Here is a 21,507-nt window from a genome sequence, read left to right as displayed (position 1 = left end):
GTGTTTGCACAGAGTGCAGGGGATCCCCTGTTCTTTTTGGGTTAGTTTTCATGTAATATAAAGGAGTGAGCCAGAGGCAGCCTTTCCTCCACTCTGCAGATGAGGACCTTTTTCTCCTCTTGGTGTCCATTCGCAACAGGGATGGTGGGGAAGTGGTTAAAAGGCGACTTCTAGGGGTGATCTCAGGAGGAGTTAAGGAACCAATTCTGCTTCTGTTATTTATGATGTTTGCTCACACTTCTGCCCTTACAGACCTCCCGGTGTGAAGGCTGGCCCACCCCATGTGGTCAATACTGGTGTTTTGCTAGTCTTACCGGCCTTGTTTTTCCTAGCAAGTGACCTAAATTTCTCCTTTTCTGTGGTGTAAGCTCATTACCAATTATCTCATTTACCATGGCAACAGAGAACAGATTATTCCTTTCCTCTGTACAACAGCTTCTTATGTATTTGAAAACTTCCTCTCTCCCCTTCACATCCTTCACCAGTTAAGTGACTATTTCTTTCAGCCTCTGGGGTAGGTTGTTTTCCAGCCTTTGCTTCCCTCTGTCCACTTTTCAATTGCTGTGTGTTTCCTTAGAAGGGCAGTGCCCAGACAGGGCTGCAGTTATTTCAGCTGAAGTTTTATCAGCGTGGGTGGACTATGAGATTTCTGCCGTTATCTGTCAGACTGTACTCCAGCACGCGTATCACACTATTGTGTTTGCAATAGCCTGATATGAACTCCTGTTTTTCCCAGTCCTTGTCTGCACTGCTGGGGCTTATCTCTCTGCTTGCCAAGTGCTCTCCTGGCAGCAGGAGTGACAGAGCCCATCTTCACAGGCAGCATTTGCTGACCCATTCTCTTGCTCCCTTCAGTGAGGCTGAGTCCTGTTACTCCAGCCACCTCTGGCCCTGGGTATGAGGGCAGCCGGGCCTGGTGAGAGAGATTAGCATCTTTCCCTACACCTATGGACACAGAGAGGGCATTGCACAGGGAAAAATCACTTTTAATGTTGATATCCCCGTTGCATTGAGCCTCTACAAAAACTACTGACTGGTCTGTCCCACCCTGAAGTCTTGGTGCGAGCCTCCCTCACACTGGCAGGCGTGTGTGATGGGGAGGATGGTCCAATGCAGCATGGAGAGGCCCCTCCCCAGGGAGGGGGCTGCACTCGGGGCTGAGTGGGGCTCCTTGCCCTGTGCCTAGCAGGGCTTCGGGAGTGCTGGGCTGTGTCCATGGTCAGTGTGAGCGAGGCGCTGCAAGCGGGCCTGTCACCAGGCACGGCACAAACGTGTTCTGGGGCCCTGAGCTGCGTGTGGCACCCCCCAAACAGCACATTCTCCTCATGGTGGAGACCACATCTTGCAGCACCAGCACTGCGGGGCTCTGGGCCTCGCTGGGATGGGGATGGTAAATGATGTTAAAGGGCAGTTCTGGGTTGGGCTGCCCCTCCCTGCACTGCTTGCAGGGATGCTGTGACATACACTTTTTCACCTTTCCTTTTTTCCACCTCTTCCTTGAGACCAGACGCTACCAGGGAGCAGCTGGGCAAGGGCCCTCGGACTCCAGCTAGCTGGTCAGGCTGCCTGGGGGTACATCCTTTCTCGCCTGGGTATGAGGCTCTGCACAAGTCCTGCAGGGAGGGGCGGCACGAGCGGGTGGACAGGCAGCGAGCGAGTGCAGACCTCCTGCTGTTGGACATGAGCCTCATGGCAGGAGACCCCCATGCTGCAGACCTGCAAGACACAAAACAGCCTGGTGCAGGTGGCCAGAGCTTGCCCTCCCTGACCTGCTGCTGCTCAAGCCTGCAGCACCTTTCCTAGCCAGGCTTAGAGGTATACTGGTTCAGACATAGGTTTCTAGTGGAAACATGAGCCAAGGTCTCACTCCGGTCTCTGACATCCAGTCTGCTGTTGAGAGCAGACTCTGCTCCATATCCCTTGACCCTGCTCCAGTCCCCAGCAACACACACCTGCATGGGCTCCAAACCACCCCATTTGGCTTTGCTGCCTGAAACTTGATTTAACACTATTGAAAATGAGTGACCTCCCACTTGCTGGGGAAGGCCTGTTGCACCAAGAGGCAGGTTCCTACCTCCAGTCTGCATGGGCCTCCAGCACTGTGCTCTGGCCACACTGCTGCTCAGGTGATTAATGGGGCGAGATTGGAGCTTTCCTCTGGTGACTTCTCACCTTCCGATGATGTCCGCTGCTTGCGCCCACCTGCAGCAGCAAGAGTGCTTAGGGCTGAGGTGTTGGGAGCCAAGGGTGCTCAGGGCAGGGGTGCATAGGGTTGGGCCAGAACCTAGTGGCTGGCTCTGCCTGAGCTAGCGCCAGGTGCAGTTTTGCCTGCTGCTGACAGGGAACTAGGCTATCCCCTAGGCTGTTCCACACCAGCCCCATGCAGTGTCCCCAGGACAGGGCTGGGGAACAGCTGACACAGGCAGTGGGGTGCCAAGGCAGAGCCCTCCCCTGGGTGTGCCCAGTCACTCACTGAGGGATCTCAGCAGCCTTTTGCCCAGCGCCTCCTCAGAGCTGCTTGGCGATGAGCTGGTCCCGGCCTCTCTACCCGGGGACTCCGCTTCCAGGACGGTCCCGCAGCACTCACTGTCTGCAAAAGCCCAGCACGGCTGCAGCGCCTCAGGGCACCGTGGCCTCGCCACCCCCGGAGTCAGAGGTGTGTGCACCCCAGCCAGACTCACTCTGCCGCTTGCTGTTCTCCTCGTTGTCAGCCAGCTCCTCCTGGATGAAGGGGATGCCCTCCATGCGCAGGAACACTGACTCGCTGGGACTGCGCAGCCCCTCAGAGCGGCTGCCTGCAGGGACACAGGGCAGGGAGGTGCTGTGCCCTGGGGCAGGACGTGGCAGGATGCCAGCCATGGCAGCGGGTCCAACTGCCAGGGGCCTCGGGGGACGCGAGCGCAAGGCAATGAGGAATTACATTCCTGCACACTGCAGGCATCCACAGTTGTGTGTATGCTAATGCCCACAGTGTATATGAGCCCCACTCCATGTGCAACTGCATCCCAGAGGTGGTGTGTGCATCATGCCAGAGGGTCCCAGCACAGACTCCCCTCGGGGACTTGCAACGTTCGCCTGTGGCAGGGAAGGAATGCTGTTGGGTAACTCACACATGATGCTGTTCCTCTCATTCAGGAGGGTGGCAGGGTCTTCCTTGGGTGTCTGTGGGGTTCCCCGCGCAGTTGAGGCCTTGGTTGAATCCCTGTCGAAGGCCTCCATGTCAGGGGACTGGGGTGAGCTGTCCATCCGGCTGGCCACCAGTGCATTGTGGTACTGCTGCCGGGTCACCTGGGCACACAGATGTGCACCCAGCTCAGTGGGCACTGAACTCCACCAGGACCTCTCGGAGACTTGGTGGCTCCAAACCTCCAAACAGTAGGAGTAAGTGCAGGACTCCTCAGCACCCACCGGGCACCCACCAGGCTGCTGGGGCACAGTGGGGCAAGAGGGTGCCTGGACAGGGGTGGCCAGGGTGGGACAGTCCCTGCCAGCCCTGCCCATACCTTGACGAACTGCACGTCGCAGAGGATGTGCACGGAGTAGTCGGGTGTGTAGATGTTGTTGCTGCTGCTGTGGAGTTGTGTGCTGCTGCCTCCATAGTCCTCCCGGTTGGGGGACTCAGAGCGGTTGAGGCCACTGCAGCGCGACGGGGACCTGTTCACTGCAGGAGGGACAGCAGAGAGGCAAACACTCACTCTGGCTCGTGGTGTTGCTCGGGTTCCCAGTGCCGGTGTAGGGCCAAGGTGGACCAGTCACCTCCAGCAGCTATTCCCCAGGACACAGGGCTGGCAGGGGCCCTGAGGGGGACCTGCAGCCTGTCCTCCTCAGAGCACGCTGGTGTGGAGACTGTGCCATGTCAGCCCCACACAAACCGAAGGGACTGGGCAGGACTCTGACCCGGTGCCAGCAGGAAAGGTTAGGGGCAGCTGCTGCCTGTCACTGGCAGCTCTCCTGTTAGTGCTGGCCTTCTGCACCGCATTTGGCACTTCTCCTGGTTGCAGCATGCAGCCTGTGAGTATTTGCTTAACCTGTCTCAAGGGCACGCTCCTGCTCACCCCAACTATGACAGATCAGGAGGAGAAGCTGCCATGGCAAGCTGTCCTGTCACTCACATTGACTGATGGCCTGTGACACACAGCGTGGCCTCTGACACAGCATGATGGATTTTGTCTAGTCAGTGATTTATTAAGGAACAAAGGCAGCTTGTTCCTGGCATAGGTGACATCGTGCTGACTTTGCTCTGCTGCTAAAATGGTTTTTTATTACCCGGATAACCAGAAAGCAAGGGGGGCAGGGCAGCAGGCATGCAGGGCTGCAGGTCACTGTCACCAAAAGCAGCAAGCCAAAGCCCCGAGTGCTAAGTGCAGGAATTTACAGGAAGTGCACACCAAAGAAAGGCCAAGCTACCCATGGCTTCCCCTTGTCCCCATCTCATTCTTACAGGGATTTGCATCATCCCAGGGAGGCTGTGGCAGAACTGCTGTCCCCAGTCTGCCACCAATGCTCCAACCAGTGAGGGGCTGCCCAGGGGTGCCATGGGTATTGCCCAGCATGCAGGGTGGAGTGGGCTTGGGGCATTGTGGACAGGGTGCTGGAAAGAGCCTGTCACATGCAGAGGTCCCTGGCCAAAGCCATGCCCTGTTACCTGGAGAGCCAGCCAGGGAGTCCCCTCTGCTGAAGGCGAAAGTACGGGACACTGAGACAGGCACTGCAGAGAGAGGGAAGGAGAAGGAAGGAGGGGACCCAGGGGAAAGGTGAGGGATGGAGGTGAGGGTGGAATACAGACCAAGAGGAAGAAAAAGAAAAATAATTATGTGCAAGCAGTCCTGAACTGAGCTCCCATTTCTATCTCCAGCATCCCTTCCCACCCGTTTTACACCCTCCTGCTTCTGCTCTGGAGAGGTGTTCATCAGTCCTGGGGACAGGGCCACCTGTAGGAACACAGACTTGAAAGTTGTAAATCAGCAGGTTGCTTTGTGATGAGGTGAAGCTGGCAGGGGGGATCTGGTCCTGCCAGGCCTGTCTGCAGAGCCACACAGCTTCCTAGAGCCCTGGCATGGGTATAAAGCATCTCTCCCCCATGGGTGAAGTGCTGGCACTTGGCTCTAGCCCTTTACCAGCCATTGCCAGGATAGGGGACTTTGTGGTCAGCTTATGCCACCTGAGAAATGGGTGGAAGCTAAATCACTGCACTTGGCATCTGGGATGCTTCTGTGTGTGCGGGCACATGGCAGAGAAGGAATACGATCTGCAAAAGTCACTGCACCAGCCCCACAGCTGCAGGCAGGGGCTGACAGAAGGTCTTCAGGATGGTGCAAAACAAAGGGATTCATGTCAGGCTGCCTGCAGCTCCTTGCAAGGTCCTGGGTCTCAACAGCCTTCAGGTGATGCTGAGAAGAGCTACCCACTGGGGGCTGATCCTTGCAGGAACTGCAAGAAGTCAGGACTCTGTATCTGGGGCTGCCTGATCCATTGCCACAGAGAAGGTAAATCATAGACACTCACTTTCCATGTTTTATTGCCACGGGTTACAGCAGCAGTGACAATTTCTGGGGCAGGCCATTCCCCCTCCAGGGACTGCTGCCCTCCACAGCGTTCCTGGGCCACACCACAGGGGATGGGGGAGCGCAGAGAGACCAACACACAGGGTGAGTGATGCACTCCTTAACACTTGCCAGTCTCTGCTTTCACCACTGCCATTGCTCACCTTGGACGTAGTGGGAGATGTAAGCCTGCTGGCTGCCAGCCCCTTCCTCCAGCCATTGCCATGATTCCCGTAGCTCCCAGCCCTCCTGCCCAAGGTGTCCTGCCCTACCTCCAGCCACTGTGCCCGCAGCACAACTGCAACACTCTAGGAACTATCTGCTGCCTATGTGATTAATGTTTTAAAATTGCTTCAAATGTAAAACCCCCAGGAAATCTGTCCTGCAGTCACCTTTTCTAATCTCCCTGCTGCTCCTCCAGGAATTCCTGTTCTGTGTCCTCCCCTGAATCACAACCTTCTGCAAATAAAAAGGGACACCAGCATGAAGCACTTCCTGGAATGACCTTGTCCTGATGGGAGCAAAGGATGAGTTGATAACCACTAGCATCGACTCTGTGCTCCCACTGCCTGACCCTCCCACAGCGTTTGTCACCACACAGCACCAATGCCAAAGATCAGCTGGCGATAAAACAGTTGCATAACAGCAGTTAATTAATAACAAACTGTTAAATGGTCTAGGATGACGTCTGAATTCTCAGCTGTGATACTTCACTCACAATCTTTTCTTCTGGGCTTTCCTTCAAGAAGGAAAGAGGATGCCAGCCTCCACCACAAGGGAGATGTCCTGTCACCTCTGCCTCCTAGCCTGCTTCCTTGCTGGCCAGGGGTGTGACACAGGTATGCCCCACTGCAGGCAGGAATGGCTGCATGGCCGAAAACACCTCCTGACAGTGTCATGTGTAAGCACTGAGAGCAAATGAGCCCTGAGCAGCAGTGTCCCGGCAGGCGGCACTGCAGACATGTATGGCTGTTCTGATGCAGCTCCACTGCAGCTTCTGCCCTGCCTGGCCCAAGGCCCGTGGGCAGCACTCACTGCCTGAGCCCCAGGGGGCCTGTGAGGGCTGTCACCTATGATAAGGGACATCGGGCCATCCAGCAACACCCTGGCAGAAACTGGCCATGTCGTGGATTTCCTCTGTCCAAACCAACTGCACTGTGGACACAGGGCGAAGCAGGAATGCGCACTGAGGGGTTAATCCATCAGTCCACGAGCCGGTCTTTTGCACAGAGGCAGAGCAAGCAGTAGGAAATAGGTGAGCCCTACAGCTGCAGAAATACTGGGACGCACCAGAGTGAGCCACCTGCCCCAGGAGACTCTCCCTGTTCCCTTGATGACATTCCTCTTTACATCTCCCTAAAGACTGAATTTAGTAGGTCCCTGTTTTGATTAGGCAGGGAGAGCATCTCAGCTTACCATCAGGACTGCCAATCTGACTGCAGTATCTGGGGTTTGGATGAGGGATGTGACAGACTGGGATTGGGCAGCACCTCGACCTGCTCCTGCGCCACATGGGACTAAACATTTGCAGGGGTTATAGCAAAGAAGGGGGTACCTCTCAGTCTCCTCTAATCAGAGCTCCCTGTTAACTCCTGCAAGCAGGGGATCTGCTTCTTAACCCATCAGCTCTGCAGGCAGGGAATTTATTGGCACTGGGGTATCTACTCAGCTAATTTCCCACTATCACGTGCAAATAGCTCACAGGTAAATCAACCCATCTTTGCAATTCCCAAGCAGCCCAATGTAAGGCCTGTGTTCAGCTTGTGCCCTGAGCCTCAGGAAGGCAAATGGGTCTAGAGGTGTTATGCTGAGACCTAGAATGAGCATAACATCCACCTGTGGGCACTGCCCCCTGCAGCACCTGCCATGCTGGGACCCACCAGCAGAGACCCGGCACAAGGTAGAAACTTCAAAAGGACATCAAAGGGACCTCAAAGGGACCTCCAAGTCACTCTCCGGGGACTTTGCTGCATCAGCCCCTCAGCATGTTGTTTCTCTGTCTACCTCAGCACAGAGTCTGAGCTGTTTTGCATGGGGAGCAAAGCCACCACTCCTCCAGCCAGCCAGTGCTGCAGAGAGGTTTTAGGGCCTCAGCCTGTCCCAAAATACTTACGTAGGAAGGAGGATCCTGCCAGGCTTCCCATTTTTCGCACATCGTTTTCTGAAACAACAGTTGGAGGTGTGGGAATAGCAGAGGAAGGGTTCCTGCTTGCCCCATGCCCCAAAGCAGGACCACTCCATCCCATGGCCAGCCCCTTCTCCTGGCAGCAGCTGGTTTAGCCTCCATGGATGCTGCTGAAGCCAAGGCAGGGCAAGAGGGAGCCCACAGAGGCCTCACCTGAGGAGACAACAGCCATGATGGCAGGGACACCATAGTAGGTGAAGGCCCCATTCTCAAACCGCAGTCCTTCCTTGCCAACCTCCACCTGCACTTTCCCCTGGAAGGAGGAAAACCCTCTCAGACAGGCACCCCGTGCTCCTGACCCACCCAGGGCTGCAGGGACCCCTGCTGTCCCATACAAGAGGATGGGCATCTTTGCTGACAGAAACAGCCTAGAACAAGGTGGCAAGGAGAAAAGAGGGCCAAGCCCTGCCACCCTGTGCCTGCTGCTGCCCCAGGCACCTGCAAGATGAGGACAAAGTAGTCGACAGGGCGGTTGCGCTGGTAGAGGTAGTGCTCCGCTGCCTTCTTGTTCTTTCGGTCATACTTGAGCTCCTGGATGACATTGGGGTGTTTCAAGAGTCGCAGCAGGATCTTCTCGGAGAGGTAGGGGGACTTGAAAGGCTCCACTTCTAGAGGGGAGGCAACACACATGTGCTATAGGTCTGGGACTGCTGGGAACCCCTCATCATCTGAGCTTCACAGCCCTGCTCCTGCAGCCTAAGCACCCACTGCCAAGAGGGGAGCCAAATGCAGACCCGCACTCGTAGGGCAGTGGAATGTCCAGGTTGTAGGTCCAGGCAGGTGGAAATTGCTCAGTTGGTGGGAGCCTGACCCAGGACTGGCTTAGGGATGCCCTGTGGGACTGGTACTGCAGGGCTTGCACAAGGGCAAGTGTACCTGTTGCCATGAACCGATGGGTAGCCAGGAGGAGCTGCGGGGAGATCTTCACCTTCATCTCACTCTCTGAGAGCCTGAAGATGGAGAAATCCTGGGGCTTGCGTCCCCGGTGGGGAACCCGCTCCTTCTTCCGATTGTCAGCTGCAGGCAGAGCAGAGTGGTCACTCAACTGCAGCAGCCACAAAGCTGCTGCAGCTGCAGGGCCCCGTGTCACATGCACACGGATGGACAGGCGCATCTTGCTGCACCCTGTGGAGCAGCAGATGGAGCAGTGGAGCGCATTAAACCTGCTGTACATCCAGCCTTGGGAGCAGCTCCCGGGGCAGGGAGCGGATCATGAAACAGTTATTCCTCAGGAACAAGCCCTGGGTTGTCCTGGCTGGATGCATCACCCAGAGTGGCAAATGAGCTTGGGAACCACCCGTTTCACACCCAACATGTTCCTAGGTCAGGCCCTGCCCAGCTAGCTGCTGCTGATGCTGGTACTTCTCTATCTTGAGCATTCAAGACTCCCTGACACCTGACCAGCACTTCTCCATCATTCTTGTCTTTCCCATCATGACAGCAAATTATTCTGGGGAAGGACCACAATTTGCTCTGGCCTGTTTCCTACCCACGTCTGTCTGTCTGTGCAGGCTCCCACCCTGGCTCCTGCAACCGCAGTAGCTGCTCTGGGACACTAACTGTACAGATCCGTCTCATCCAGGATTTCGGACTTGATGATCTCCTCAATGACATCTTCCAGGGTGACAATGCCCATCACCTCGTAGAACGGGTCTCCTTCCCCTTCGTTGTTCACCCGCTGCACGATGGCCAGGTGGGACTTTCCTGCAGAGGAAAAGCAGAGTGGCAGTGAGACACCTGGCCCCGTGATCCTGAGAGGGGTCCCTGGCATGGTGAGCAGGCAGGTGGGCAGGGTTTTTGGTGGGAGGCACAGATCACAGCAGACACTGTCACCCAAACCCACCCCACCTGTGCCAGCCTAAGGAGAAGGGCTGGACATGCAGCCCAGCCTAACAGGGCAGCTGCTGTCCAGACTGATTTGTAGATGTAGGCTCTTTTTTGGGGCCACCTTCTCTCTTTATCCAGGCTGTGAGTCACTCTGTTCAGCTGTTTGAAAGCCTCCTGTGCAGGAATGAATTGCATATTATACCAGCTCTTCCTTACCCTCAGCTTCATTGGCATGAAACAACTCTTAACAGAGCAATGAGACAATGTTCTCCAACACAGAAATGTGAATGTGTCCTTGGCTCTACTGATTTCCCATATCCTCCTGGTGCTTTCTTATTCTGTTGCTAATTATCTTTCCTATTAAATTTCCAGGAACAGCTCCCCCTCATCTTTCTATCCATCACTGTCTAGACCAATCCTAAGGCTTTTCTTAAAATATGGGCCAGGCATCCATCTCCTTAAAACAGGAGCAGGTTTTTATGCAGAAACACGTCTGTTTGTTTGCAGCTTTTAGCCCAGCTCCTGCAGAGCTCTCGGGTGAACCATCTGGATGCAGACACTGAAAACCTTTCAACCCATCAGCTTGCACCTGAAATTCTTCTCCAAGCCCTGCCCTTGACAGCATCTTCTCTATGTTACCTTAAACAAGCAGAGTGAGACCAGGACCTTCAGCTGCAATGATGTTGACTCCTGTTTGGAAGTTCCAGTGTTCCTGGATCACAGTTTCAGCTTCCTCACTTGTCCCTTGTAAGCTGGCAGCTCTGCTGACACATTCTCAAGTTTCTTGGTTTTGGCATACTTGAAACATTTCTATTTGTTTTTGCATGTCCAGCTCTCTGTAAGCTGTTTTGACTTTTTCAACGTCTCCCTTCCTTTACTGGCTGCTCTGATTTATGGTCCTGCTCAGCATCTTGACCAGAACCCAAATTCCAAGCCACAAACAACTTCTGGACTTCTAGTGTATTCTTGGACCTGCCAATGAACAGCACTGGGTTTCTTATTGCCCATGTGGCTCCCACACTGCTCATCCGTGCACACAGATCCTGAACCTCTAGTTTTGCTTAAATGCACGGTCAATGGCACCACAGCCAAAAACTTCTGCTCCCTCCGTTTGCTCTGCATCCCTGGAGTCTCCTGTTGCAATGCCTGCACAACCCCAAAAGTACTGCAGTGACCTCTGGGAAGCTGCCAACACCTTATTTTCCCAACGAGCTGAGAGCTGAGCTCCTTAAGCAGCAATGGTCATCCAAAACAGGGGCAGGCCCCCTCTGCTATGCAGCTGTCTTTGCATCCACTTCTCCCATAAACCCGTCCCAACAAGCTCCCCTGCTGCTCCCGACAAGGCACGTGAACAGTATTCATGCATAAAGATGTGGTAGGGTGGGCTCTGCCTGGTGTGCAGCTCCTTCCCTACCCGCAGTGCCTCCTGGCTTGCCCCTGTAGAGGTGCAGGAACAGGCACACCCCGAGCAGCCTGGCAGACCCACAAACGCATCTTGCTGGGGATCATGTGGCCTTCAAATAACCCTGCCCTGGATCTGAGAGGAGCAGACGACATTTCTCAGCTGAAGATCAGCACTATACATTTCTCACAGCAAATCTTGGGCATTTTCCACAGAATAAATTCCCTCCTCCTCATACCAAGCTTTTATTGCAAGATTTCAGAGAGCAGCTCACTGCCTCCCACGCCTACAGATTTAGAAATGAGAACAGAACATTGCAGCAAGTAGCACTGAGATGCACTTTAAAAAACCAAATCAATAGCCCTGGGGCACTGAAAATTCAGCAAGTTCTTTGTGACTGGGCTATTTCACTCCTTTCATACACAGGTTTGTGCATCTTTTCTGCTCAGTGGGTAATAAAGAAACACAGAACTTAAAAAGAAAAAAGCAGAGGAGTTGGCTGTAAGATAGCAGCAACAGCTACGTTTCATCTTAGCAAAGTCCAGCTTTTGAAAATGTCTCCTTTGCCAAACTCTGCTCCCAAACACTGGGGCCATCTGGTCTCCTACAAGTCCTCATGTGAGAGAGGAAAGGGAAAAAGTTATTTCTTTTGGCTGAGAGCTTGTTGTTAATGACATTTACATGCAACCCAAAACCACCAAGCCCTTACAAAAAGCTTAGGTGCTACTTAAAGGCAGTCAGAGAGTGATGGAGGCAATTCTTTTTTTGGCCAAACACCTACATCGACACTGCAATTTACACTAGAAATGTGATTCAAGCTCCATGTTCACATAGCTGCAAATGAGATTATTTAGAAATAACCCAGCACCATTAGCCTGGAAGGAGACCCACGGTTTCACTGCGCTGGGGCAGAGCCAGTAGGGCCGTTAGAGCACTCCAGAGTTATTTTCACAGAAAATAAACACTTTATTCACACTTCAAACCCACATGTTCATGTTTCCACGTTAAAAAAGGAGCAGGTACCCAACAATGGAAACTTGTTGCTGTCCAGTGTGGTTGCTGCTGCCCATACTGAGAGAGCTGATCCCAGCCCATGCCTGGCCAGCTCTATCCATGTCACAAAAAGCCCTGAATGCCAGCCAGTTCCGGCCCTTTAAGTGAGTGCTGCTCGCAGCTGCTCCCCTCTGGGAAAGGGCTGACATGCTCCGGTTTCCCACCTGAGGGACATGAAATCATTTGCAAAGCTGTGCCACATCCCCCTGACCTGACTGGATCCCGTATCTCCTCCCACCAGCTTTTTAACAGACCCCATAAATTTTGGTCGGGGGTTTGCAGGTGTCTTGGCTGTATGGGCAATGCTGCCAAGCTCAGGTATATCCCTCTGCCCAGCCCTGGGAGCTGCTACACTTGCACAGGAGGAAAAGCAGTGGCCTTTAGTGCATGTACAAGGGCAGAATCTGAGCAATGAGATGGAAGCAATGTCTAAGGGGGAGTGGCATAGGGACAGATCTGGGATGCCACAGAGGTCACATTTGCCTCTGCAGCCATTATCCAGCAGGTCAGCCTCAGTGGGGGCACAACAGAGGGAGGAAAATCATTTAAACAAACACCCAAACTTGATCTAAAACAGCTTTAAGATCTGCAAAGCTGATTCCAAACCCCATGCTATTGTAACCACTGCTTGATAGCTCAAATGAGATGAATTATAAGGGTGAGCTGCTTCCCCACTAGCAAGCTGGCACATGGGAACTTTACAGGGCTATCACTGATGCAGGAAAGCACAGTGAAACAGCTGAGAATCAAAGCCTTGGTTTGGCAAATGCTAGAACAAATGGGCAATTAACTTTCCTTGTGCGAGCAGCTCCGCCGGCCTCCGCAGGACTGCTCTGGCACAGGAAGTCTATAGGTGATTAAGTGTCTGCTCAGCATGGGATACAACTGCACTAAATTCTTTATGAGCTACATGAAATCTGCTCTTTTCAAACAACAGCTTCAGTGGAAAGTTAATGCCTCAAAATGCTAAATTACAGAGCTAATATAAACAGCTGAGAGCTTCCAGATGGAGCAAGCATCTGAACAGATATCCAAAGCTTTTATGCCCATTTTTAGGAGCCTTGTTTTTCATAGGCACCTAAATGACCTTGGGCTCATAGATCCACCTCAATGCATCTTCCCCAATGAGGGAACAGGATCTGAACACATGGAAATGCCTTGACTTCTGGGAAGGAAAGTGCTATTGGGTTCAAATATAGCCTAGACTACTTATCAATCTTTTATAGGTACCCTGCCAGAGAAATGTTAAAGATGCTTTGGCCTTGTCTCTTGTTCCACTGAATGAACATCCTGAGCATGAAATTAATTTTCATAAATTTTATGGTAAGATCTGAAGCTGTTATGAGGAGATCAAAGGTACAGGCAGAAACCTGTGCCTGAGCCATTTACAGCTACAAAATGGACAAAAAAAAAAAAAGAATCTTAAATAAGGTTGATTTGTGAAACAACCATGACGTAACTGAAATGTATTTTCTGCGTGCTTTTCTTCGGAGCTCTTCACAGGGGCTGCCAGCATCTTTGTGCCCTCTTGCCGACCTGCATCTAAAGAAAGTGGGGAACCTCATTTAAACACGTTGAACTGGAAATGTGTGAGTGTGATCCTGTGTCACCACAACTCTGCACCGTGGCTGAAAGCACACATTGCGTCTAGAGGAAAAGCACATCTAAGCAGGGGGGAAATAACCAAGAGGGTTGCAGGGTCACCCAGCTCTACAGGAATAAGAGCTATCTAAAGGAAAAACTGTAAATCCTAACCTGACCCAGACCTTTCTGGAAGACAGAAACTTCACCTGCTTACATCTGTCTGTAGCCCTTCTCATATTCTCTTCTTGTGCTTTTCCTAATCCTAAGGAAAACTGTAAAAAAGATGGAATATTTGGAATAGCTGATCTATTACCGTTGCAGATCAGGAGGAGAAGGAAAAGATTAGAGGGGACACAGAACCTCATCTTCATCTGTTGTGCAACAGGATCCTGAGCTCCTGGGTAACCAACAGCTCAGTATGGAGGTGCCTATGACAGCTATGAAGAGGGAAGTGGGTGACAGGACCAAGGACTTTGCTGCCTTCTTGCTTTGCTGAATGCCTGCCCAGAGCAGGCCTGATCCTGGGATTATTGGGGTGGGGTAGAGCAGTCCAGGGTTTACACAGTAAGATTTAACACTGTTTAGAGGGGAAAGCACAGAAATGTTTCAGGCAGAATTGCAGCATGAGATACTGAGACCATTTTTTGTCTATCAGCAATTCACTTGCTCCCAGCCTGGCAATCACATTCCAAGGGACATGTAGGTGATAGTTCCTGGGTAGAACTGGCTCCTTAACCCATACAACTTCCTTGGGAGGTCATTGCTTCAGCTCATCAAGATGCCCAGCAGAGTGACTATAACCCTTGCAGAAATCTCTTGAAGGCTGAGTTAAATTCGAAGCAATACTGTGCACTCACAATGCCTGTGGGATCAGAAAGATGGTACAAAAAGCATCTGAAATGGTATTGACCCCAATTCCTGGCAAATGTAAGCACCTTCTCCACCTACATTCAATTCACAGAAGTCTAATAGAGGCCATGGAGCATTTTGAAATGTAGACAGACCCTAGGGCAGAGCTGTCCTCCACAGGACAGGCTGTTTTCCCTGCTAAGACTGAAAGTTTGGGGTTTGGAGAATTTATTTTTAGTAACTCTTAAAAGATGCCAAGCCACAGAAGGCTAATTTGAGTTCCAGCTCAGCCTCTACCCTGCTGCAGGAAAATGAACATTAAGAGAAAATTTCCACTGTTCCTCTGACAGAGGAAAGTTACTTGCTGAAAGGTGCCAGTGCTGGATATAAACTCCTCCAGGAAATCAGTCAAAAAAAGCCATAAACAACTTGAGGAAGGAACAAGACTATGACTTCCCAGAGGCACTACAAAACAAGGAGGTGGACCTCACAGAAGAGGCTCCCATGAAGAGTTACATCACTGGACTGGAGCTGCAACATGCATTGCTTGGTTATCTTCAAGAAAGGAGAAGAAACAGATTGTATCACCCACAACATTTCACACTGAATTAATGCATAAACCCTTCCTCATAGCTCCACATTCCCTAGGTAAAGTTTATCCTACAGAAAGCTCATCTGCCTCCCGACATAGCTTTAACTGCCCAAATATGGTGCAATTATTTTTTTGGTGTATTAGGTATTTTCCCCTGGGGGCCCAGAATAAAACCAGGTACTCCAAGGTGTGCCAATACAAACCAGCAAGAGATTGTCTCCCGATTTTTTCACTCCTTCAGTATTTTCATCTTCTTTCACCAGGCTGCAGGTGGTTAAATTACTGTATTGGTATGTGTTTTCTTGTTTCTAGTGAAGAGGGGGACACATTTTGTGTAGCGTCCTTCACTTAGCACTTCTCAGTTAATGCAGCACAACAATGTATGCCTTCTGTAAAAAAAACGCGTCTAGTTTCCCCAAAAAGATGGCAAATCGTGTGTCCAGCCCTCAGTATTTCTGAGTTCCTTTTGCTGAGTTTTGCTGAGAAGATGAAGTAAAAAACCATATTGCAGCAACAAGTATTTCTTTGCTGAACCTGTCTCATGCTGCTGTAATGTTTTTCTATATGGTTCTTGCAGCTGCCCTCCTCATTTGGGCTGTGGGTTGAAGTCTACACTATTCTCTTGCAGGCAAGACCTCCCCTCGGGGGCTGTTCGGAGCCTTCTCTGGGGTTTTCCAGTTCCCATTGGGACCCCCAATTTAACCACCTCTGCAGAATCAGTACTGAAAGCGAAATCAAACAATGGCTGCAGCAGCAGGGCTGTGAAAAGGCACAGGAGAAGAGTTTGACCAGCTCTGCTGTGATGGAGCAGGGGCCAGATTTTGTTAACCAGGAGCTCACAGCTGCTCTTGGGCACCATAACCACAATGAGGCAATGGCTCCCTTGGTGCTACTGAGTGTATGCTACTATTTCAAATGTTAAATTAAATGTAAAGCTGATGCTACAAGTCTGTGGAAGATAATCTCTTCCACACAAGGCCCTGCTGGGGAGAGGCACTTTGTGACACATCTGTGGAATAAAATCAAGGTAAACACCAATGCATCTTAATGGAACTGCACTAAAATGAGGTTAGTGTGAGCATAACTAGAAACATGAAGGAAAGCTTCCCCTCAAACCCTGCTGTAGAAGACCAAAGAGGAAAAAAGGCTGATTATCTTCATAGCTGGGACAGAACAGCAAGAGAAAAGAAATGCCTCAGGTAAACAAGGATAATAGTGAGATATCGTGAGCAGGAGACAGAAAATGAAAGTGCTGTCAGAGGTGTGAGCAAGAGTCCCAAAGTGCTGTATTTAATAATCCCTTGACATTTTCAGTAAGAAAGAACAAATGTTTGTGTACTGTGGCAAGGTGCTGTGGCAGCTATATTGTGTTACTTATACATTATGCAAAAAAATGACACTATGGGTATAGTGTATGTGGCAGAACATTCATCATTAGTGAAACAGATCAGAAGTACACATTGCTATCCAGGAAAGAAGGATATAAATTGTTATAGGTATTTTGTATAAACATTATAATAACAAAAAGGAATAAAAGACACAAAAATTGAGTTAATCATGAGAAAAAAAAAGAAGTTGGCTTTTCTAAAGGCTTGTGAGGGACATAAGGACCTGGAGGTGGTTGTAAATGCCCGTCCTTACCAGAGACTTTAATTTCCTAGAAAGAGGCTGGGCTTTATCAGTGGGAGCATTTGCTGTCCTGCAGTCACCTTGGATGTGTGAAGTGATGAATGCCTTCATTAAACAGTCGCTGAGCCAACAAGCAATCAGCCTACTTTCTAATTAGTGAAGGTGTCTCAGAAGACCTGGCCATGGAAAGCAACCTTGATGGGATCAAACAAGATACTTCACCATAATTCAAACGGACACAGAAAAGTGACAGTGATAAAGATTCTTAATTAGAAACGGGAAATCTTTATTTTAGAAATTAAACAGTCAAGTGAACAGGGCTGACACTGCAGTGGATGGGGCTGAAGGCAGCTGGGAGCTAACATCTGCCACAGAGTGAGAGCCAGCACGAGAACCTCTATTTGAAACTGGAAAAATAGAGTTTAGGAGGGTTCAGGGCTGGGCTAGGGGGTAACTATTTGCAAGTTCAGGGTGCTGGGGGTGACCAAATGCCTACAAATAGAAGAAAGATTAATCAGAAAAAAAAAATCAATTCTTGGGAAGAAGAACATTTAGGGGAAGAGCTGGAATTGCTGAACACTATACAGAATTAGATACAAAGACCAAAAGCTCAGCTTTTCAGCCATGTAGCTTAGAAAAGACAAGAAGTGAGGTGAGAAAAGAAGAAGGGTTTAGGGAGACCTCTAAATAGGGGTTGTAGCAAAACACCCAACAGCACAATAGCAGACAGATATAAAGGAGGAAGAACCTCAAGCGATATGCCAAGAGTTTAGTGGAGCAAAGTTAAAGAAGGATGGATAATCTCCATCTGAGATGAAGACCAGCATATGAAAGTGTAGGGCAGGTAGCAAGGTTTGTTACCATACCCATGAGCTCAGGGAGCAGCACACATCAAACAGCTCTGTTTAAGGAAGGCAGAGAGGACAGCAAACAAAGGGCAGGGAACTAAGCAACCACAAGTTCACTTCTATGGGTCTACTGATTCATAGGGTACCAGGGTGTAGAAGAAATTTGGAAGGGGAAGTGTATCAAAGTAAATCAGATAAATTGCAGGGGAGTCTGACCAAGGGAGAGGGTAGGATGTCAAAATCATCTGACTTCTCTAGACAAGAGAAAGGTAGAAGAGACCTCAGGTGAACTTCAGTGCTATTGCAGGAAAACACAGTTAGGAAGGAACTGTGAAGCACGTAGGGAATTGGGAAGACAAGAGACAATTGGCATGGGGGGAAGGGGGCAGGCATAGACTACCGCAGCTCACCAAGATTGAACCCAGAGAACAATCTCAATGCTTTTGCTAACAGCCTTGTATAAAAACCAAGAATTTTTTGATTTTCTCCATTGGGAGCCTCCAGTCCTGCTGAGGGGCAGAGAGGGCAGGTGGTGGCACACAGAACTCCTCTGCCTGCGGTCCTGGGTGGTAGAGGGAACACGGCCGAACATCTTCGGAGAAGATGCTGACCTGCATGTATCTGATGAGCACATTCCTGGCACACTGAGCAATGTCCTATCCTCTCCTCCTCCCACCTCTAAAACCGAGCAGGAGATGACTCACAGAGAGGCTTTCTCTGTATCTGGAGTGGACCAGGTTGGCCTTTCTCACATGATCAGCTCTGCCTGCGGCAGAGGAGCTGCCAGGCAGCCCAGGAGCCAAGCGCTGCCCTCCGGCATTACATAATGCAGCATGTCACTGCTGCAGCCATTTCTGAGACACACTCACCACAGGATGACGTAGTGAGGAACACGAGGCAAAACACAATTCCCAGAGGGAGGGAAAAACACATGCTGTGCGTATTCTCAAGGTATGGTTAATGAAATACAGCTCTCAGCAGCTCTTGGGCTGCTGGCAGCTGCTGCATTATGAATGCTGTCACAGCTGCAAAAAATGTACATCTCTTTCTAAGGAGATTTCTGAAGATTTCTTAATCATTTCTTCTTCCTTTAAACCACTTGCATAGAAACACTTCATAGACCTCCTTTGCACTGCTAAGCTGAAAATGTGAAAGCTAAGTAATGATTTCCTGTTATAAGGTCCTTCACACAGAACAGAGCAGAGAATGCTGTCTGGGCAGTGGTGCAAGAGGCAGGCACATGCCCATGCTGCCAGGCCACTGCAGAAACATCAGGCCCCGGGGGACAGGCTCACCTGCTGAGCCAGCAACCTGTGAGGCCAAAGGCTCTTAAAGTCTTCCTAACATCGCAGGTACATCAAGGACTGATGGCCTGCAATCCACCCGGGGATGTTCCACCAGGTGACATCAGGGTCATCGACACACCAGCACATGTAGGCACAATTCCCCCCAGCACCCCTGGTACCTGCCACATTCTGCCAGGAGGCCATGCCCGTGGAGGCTGCTGACCTGGAAATCACTGGGGGTGCAGAGGGGTGCAGGGGAAGCCTGGGGGGGGGGGGGGGCGTGGGGGGTGGGGAGGGTGGCCCGGCGACCTCACCCTTCTTGAACTCCTCAAGCAGCGTGTCGAGGCGCGTGTCATTGAAGACGCAGTGGAGCGGGCGGCGGTAGAAGCGGGTGACAGTCTGCAGGGGAGTGCAGTCATCAGGGTCGACAAAGGCCAGGTCTTTGACAAAAAGCAGGTCGACAATGTTGTCGCGCCGGTCACCCTCATAGACCGGGATGCGGGTGTAGCCGGATCGGAGGATCTCAGAGACGGTGGCGAAGTCCAGCACAGCATCGGCCCGGAGCATGAAGCAGTCGGACAGCGGCGTCAGCACATCCTCCACCACCTTGGTGCGTAGCTCCAGCGCGCCCTGCACCATGGCCAGCTCCTCCCGCACCAGGTCGCCGTGGGGGCCAGCGGCGCGCAGCGTCTCCAGCAGCCGCTCCCGCGTAGAGAAGACGCTGAGCTCCTGCCGCAGCGCCCAGTCCAGCAACCGGCTGAGCGGGTAGCAGAGGGGGAAGGCGGCCAGCATCAGCAGCCGGGTGAGGCAGAGCGTGCGGGAGGCGATGGCCAGCCCGTGCCGCGAGCACACCGAGTAGGGCAGCACCTCGCCGCCCAGGAAGACGGCGGCGGTGCACAGCAGCACCGGCAGCCAGGGCGCTCCCCGTGGCCCGCCGGCCGCCGCCGCCGGCCCGCCGCCGGGCAGCGAGGCGCAGAGCCAGCCGGCCAGGGCCGCGTTGGCCCCCGCCTGCCCCAGCAGAAGCGTGCACAGCAGGTAGGTGCCGCCGCCGCCGCGCACCGCCTGCACCCGCCGCGCCTGCTCCCGCTCGGCGGCCGAGCCGCTGTTGCGCAGGACGCGGAGCTCCAGCGGGTCCAGCGAGAGCAGCGAGAGGCGAAGCCCGCTGAACAGCGCCGACAGCCCCAGCAGCAGCAGGGCGCCCAGCGCCCGTAGCCATCCCGCCTCGGGCAGCGGCAGCAGCCAAGTGCCCAGCGGCGGGGCGGCCGGCCGCACCCGCAGCAAGAAGCCGCCCGCCGCACCGTGGTGCGCCCAGGCCCGCCCGTCCCAGGCGCACAGCGAGAAGAGCCGCCCGCCCGGCGCCGCCGCCGCCTCGCCCTTGCGCGGCTCCCGCACCCGCACCTCGGCCAGCGCCGAGCCCGCCGCGCCGCCCGAGCGCAGCGGCCCCACCACCTCCACGTCCGAGGCCCAGGCGCTGCGCTCCCGGCACCGCTCCGCCGGGCCCCGCGTCACCGTGCTCCCCGCCGCCGCCTCTTCGATGAAGACCAGCCGCGGCTCCCGCTCCCCCGCCGGCCCGCGGCTGCCGTTGCCCTCGGGCGGCGGCTGGAAGTAGAGGCGCAGGAGGAAGCGGCTGCCCTCCGCCGCCTGCACCGCGCCGCCCTCCAGAGACACCCGGCCCGGCGTCGTGTCCTCGGGCCGCAGCCCCAGCAGCCAGGTGGCCCCGGCCGGCGGCCGCGGCGACAGAGAGAAGAAGAGCAGCAGCACGGCGCCCCGGCTCCGGCCCCAGCCGCCGCCGCTGCTGCCGCGCCCCGGGCCCGCCGCCGCCGCCATGCCGCTGTGCCGGCACCGCAGCGCCCGCCCGCCGCCCCGGGACTGCAGCGGGGAGCCGGCACGGCACGGCACGGCACGGCACTGCACGGCGCGGCGGCACACGTGGGCCGGGGGGCGGGCGGTCGCCGCGCCACGTGCGACCGGGAGCCGGCCCGCGGCGCCCCGGCGGGAGGGGCCGGAGGAGCGGGGCCGCCAACCGGGACGCTACGCAGCGGACCGAGGAGTTCGCCCACCCGCCCCGCACGGCCCGTGCAGGAGCATCCCCGCGGCGGGCGGCACCGAGCGCTCTCTCCGCACCCGGTGCGATGCTAGCGGATCTACGCCGGAGCACATTGGCGGCGATCCGGGGCAGCCCCCACCCCTCTGGCAGCAGAGCGGGCTGCGGCCCGAACAGCGAGCTCTGCCCCAGCCACCCGCGGCTGCGCTGGCGCCCGGTGTCATCGCAGCTGCACTGCTGTGGGGTGCGGTGCGGGGCCTGCGCCTCCCCTGCACTGTGCGGTCGGGGTTTGCTGAGGGGCTTCTGCCAGCAGTCTCTGGAGCTGAAATTTGCATTCAGCCTCCCTCTGTTATCTGTTGAGGTCCTACTCGTCAGCTTTTCAGTTCGAATTAATTTCCCTTCTTCCCGTGGGAGTGGTTTGATTTTTTTGTTTGTTTGGGCTTTTTTTCAGTGGGGGGTGGGTAATCTTTAGATTTGCAGACTTTCTAGGAAACAAATGTACCACACTGTAACTACATTTAGTCTCATGTCTAGACCTGATGGGGAATGTTGCTAGGGTTTATCAGCTTCAGAAGTATGTGCTCAAGAATGCACTTAGGGACTCTTTAAACTTTTGTGTCTTCCCTGAACCAATATTCACGACAAACTTGAAACGAGGCTGGGGA

At 53.3% G+C, this 21,507-nt stretch overlaps 1 protein-coding gene across 1 annotated transcript; it reads right to left on the bottom strand.

Annotated features, from left to right (window-relative positions):
* Nucleotides 1–470: 470 nt before the first annotated feature.
* Nucleotides 471–20,625, bottom strand: CNNM1 (cyclin and CBS domain divalent metal cation transport mediator 1). The gene is made up of 13 exons (XM_066191712.1): nt 19,113–20,625; nt 9,289–9,432; nt 8,605–8,745; nt 8,167–8,336; nt 7,882–7,981; nt 7,657–7,704; nt 4,646–4,708; nt 3,504–3,661; nt 3,111–3,288; nt 2,682–2,795; nt 2,474–2,590; nt 2,075–2,202; nt 471–1,716 (listed from the first exon to the last, which is right to left on the bottom strand). Exons 1-12 carry the CDS (start codon nt 20,623–20,625, stop codon nt 2,123–2,125), a joined length of 2,826 nt encoding a protein of 941 aa, XP_066047809.1. The 3' UTR covers nt 471–1,716; nt 2,075–2,122.
* Nucleotides 20,626–21,507: the final 882 nt, after the last annotated feature.

This window comes from Chamaea fasciata, unplaced genomic scaffold, assembly GCF_029207755.1.
Source record: "Chamaea fasciata isolate MVZ Bird 193981 ecotype frontalis unplaced genomic scaffold, bChaFas1.0.hap1 SCAF_9, whole genome shotgun sequence".
Classification (NCBI taxonomy): domain Eukaryota; kingdom Metazoa; phylum Chordata; class Aves; order Passeriformes; family Sylviidae; genus Chamaea; species Chamaea fasciata.
Note: the sequence above shows the minus strand (reverse complement) of the source record. Positions and strands in the feature narration are given on the sequence as shown.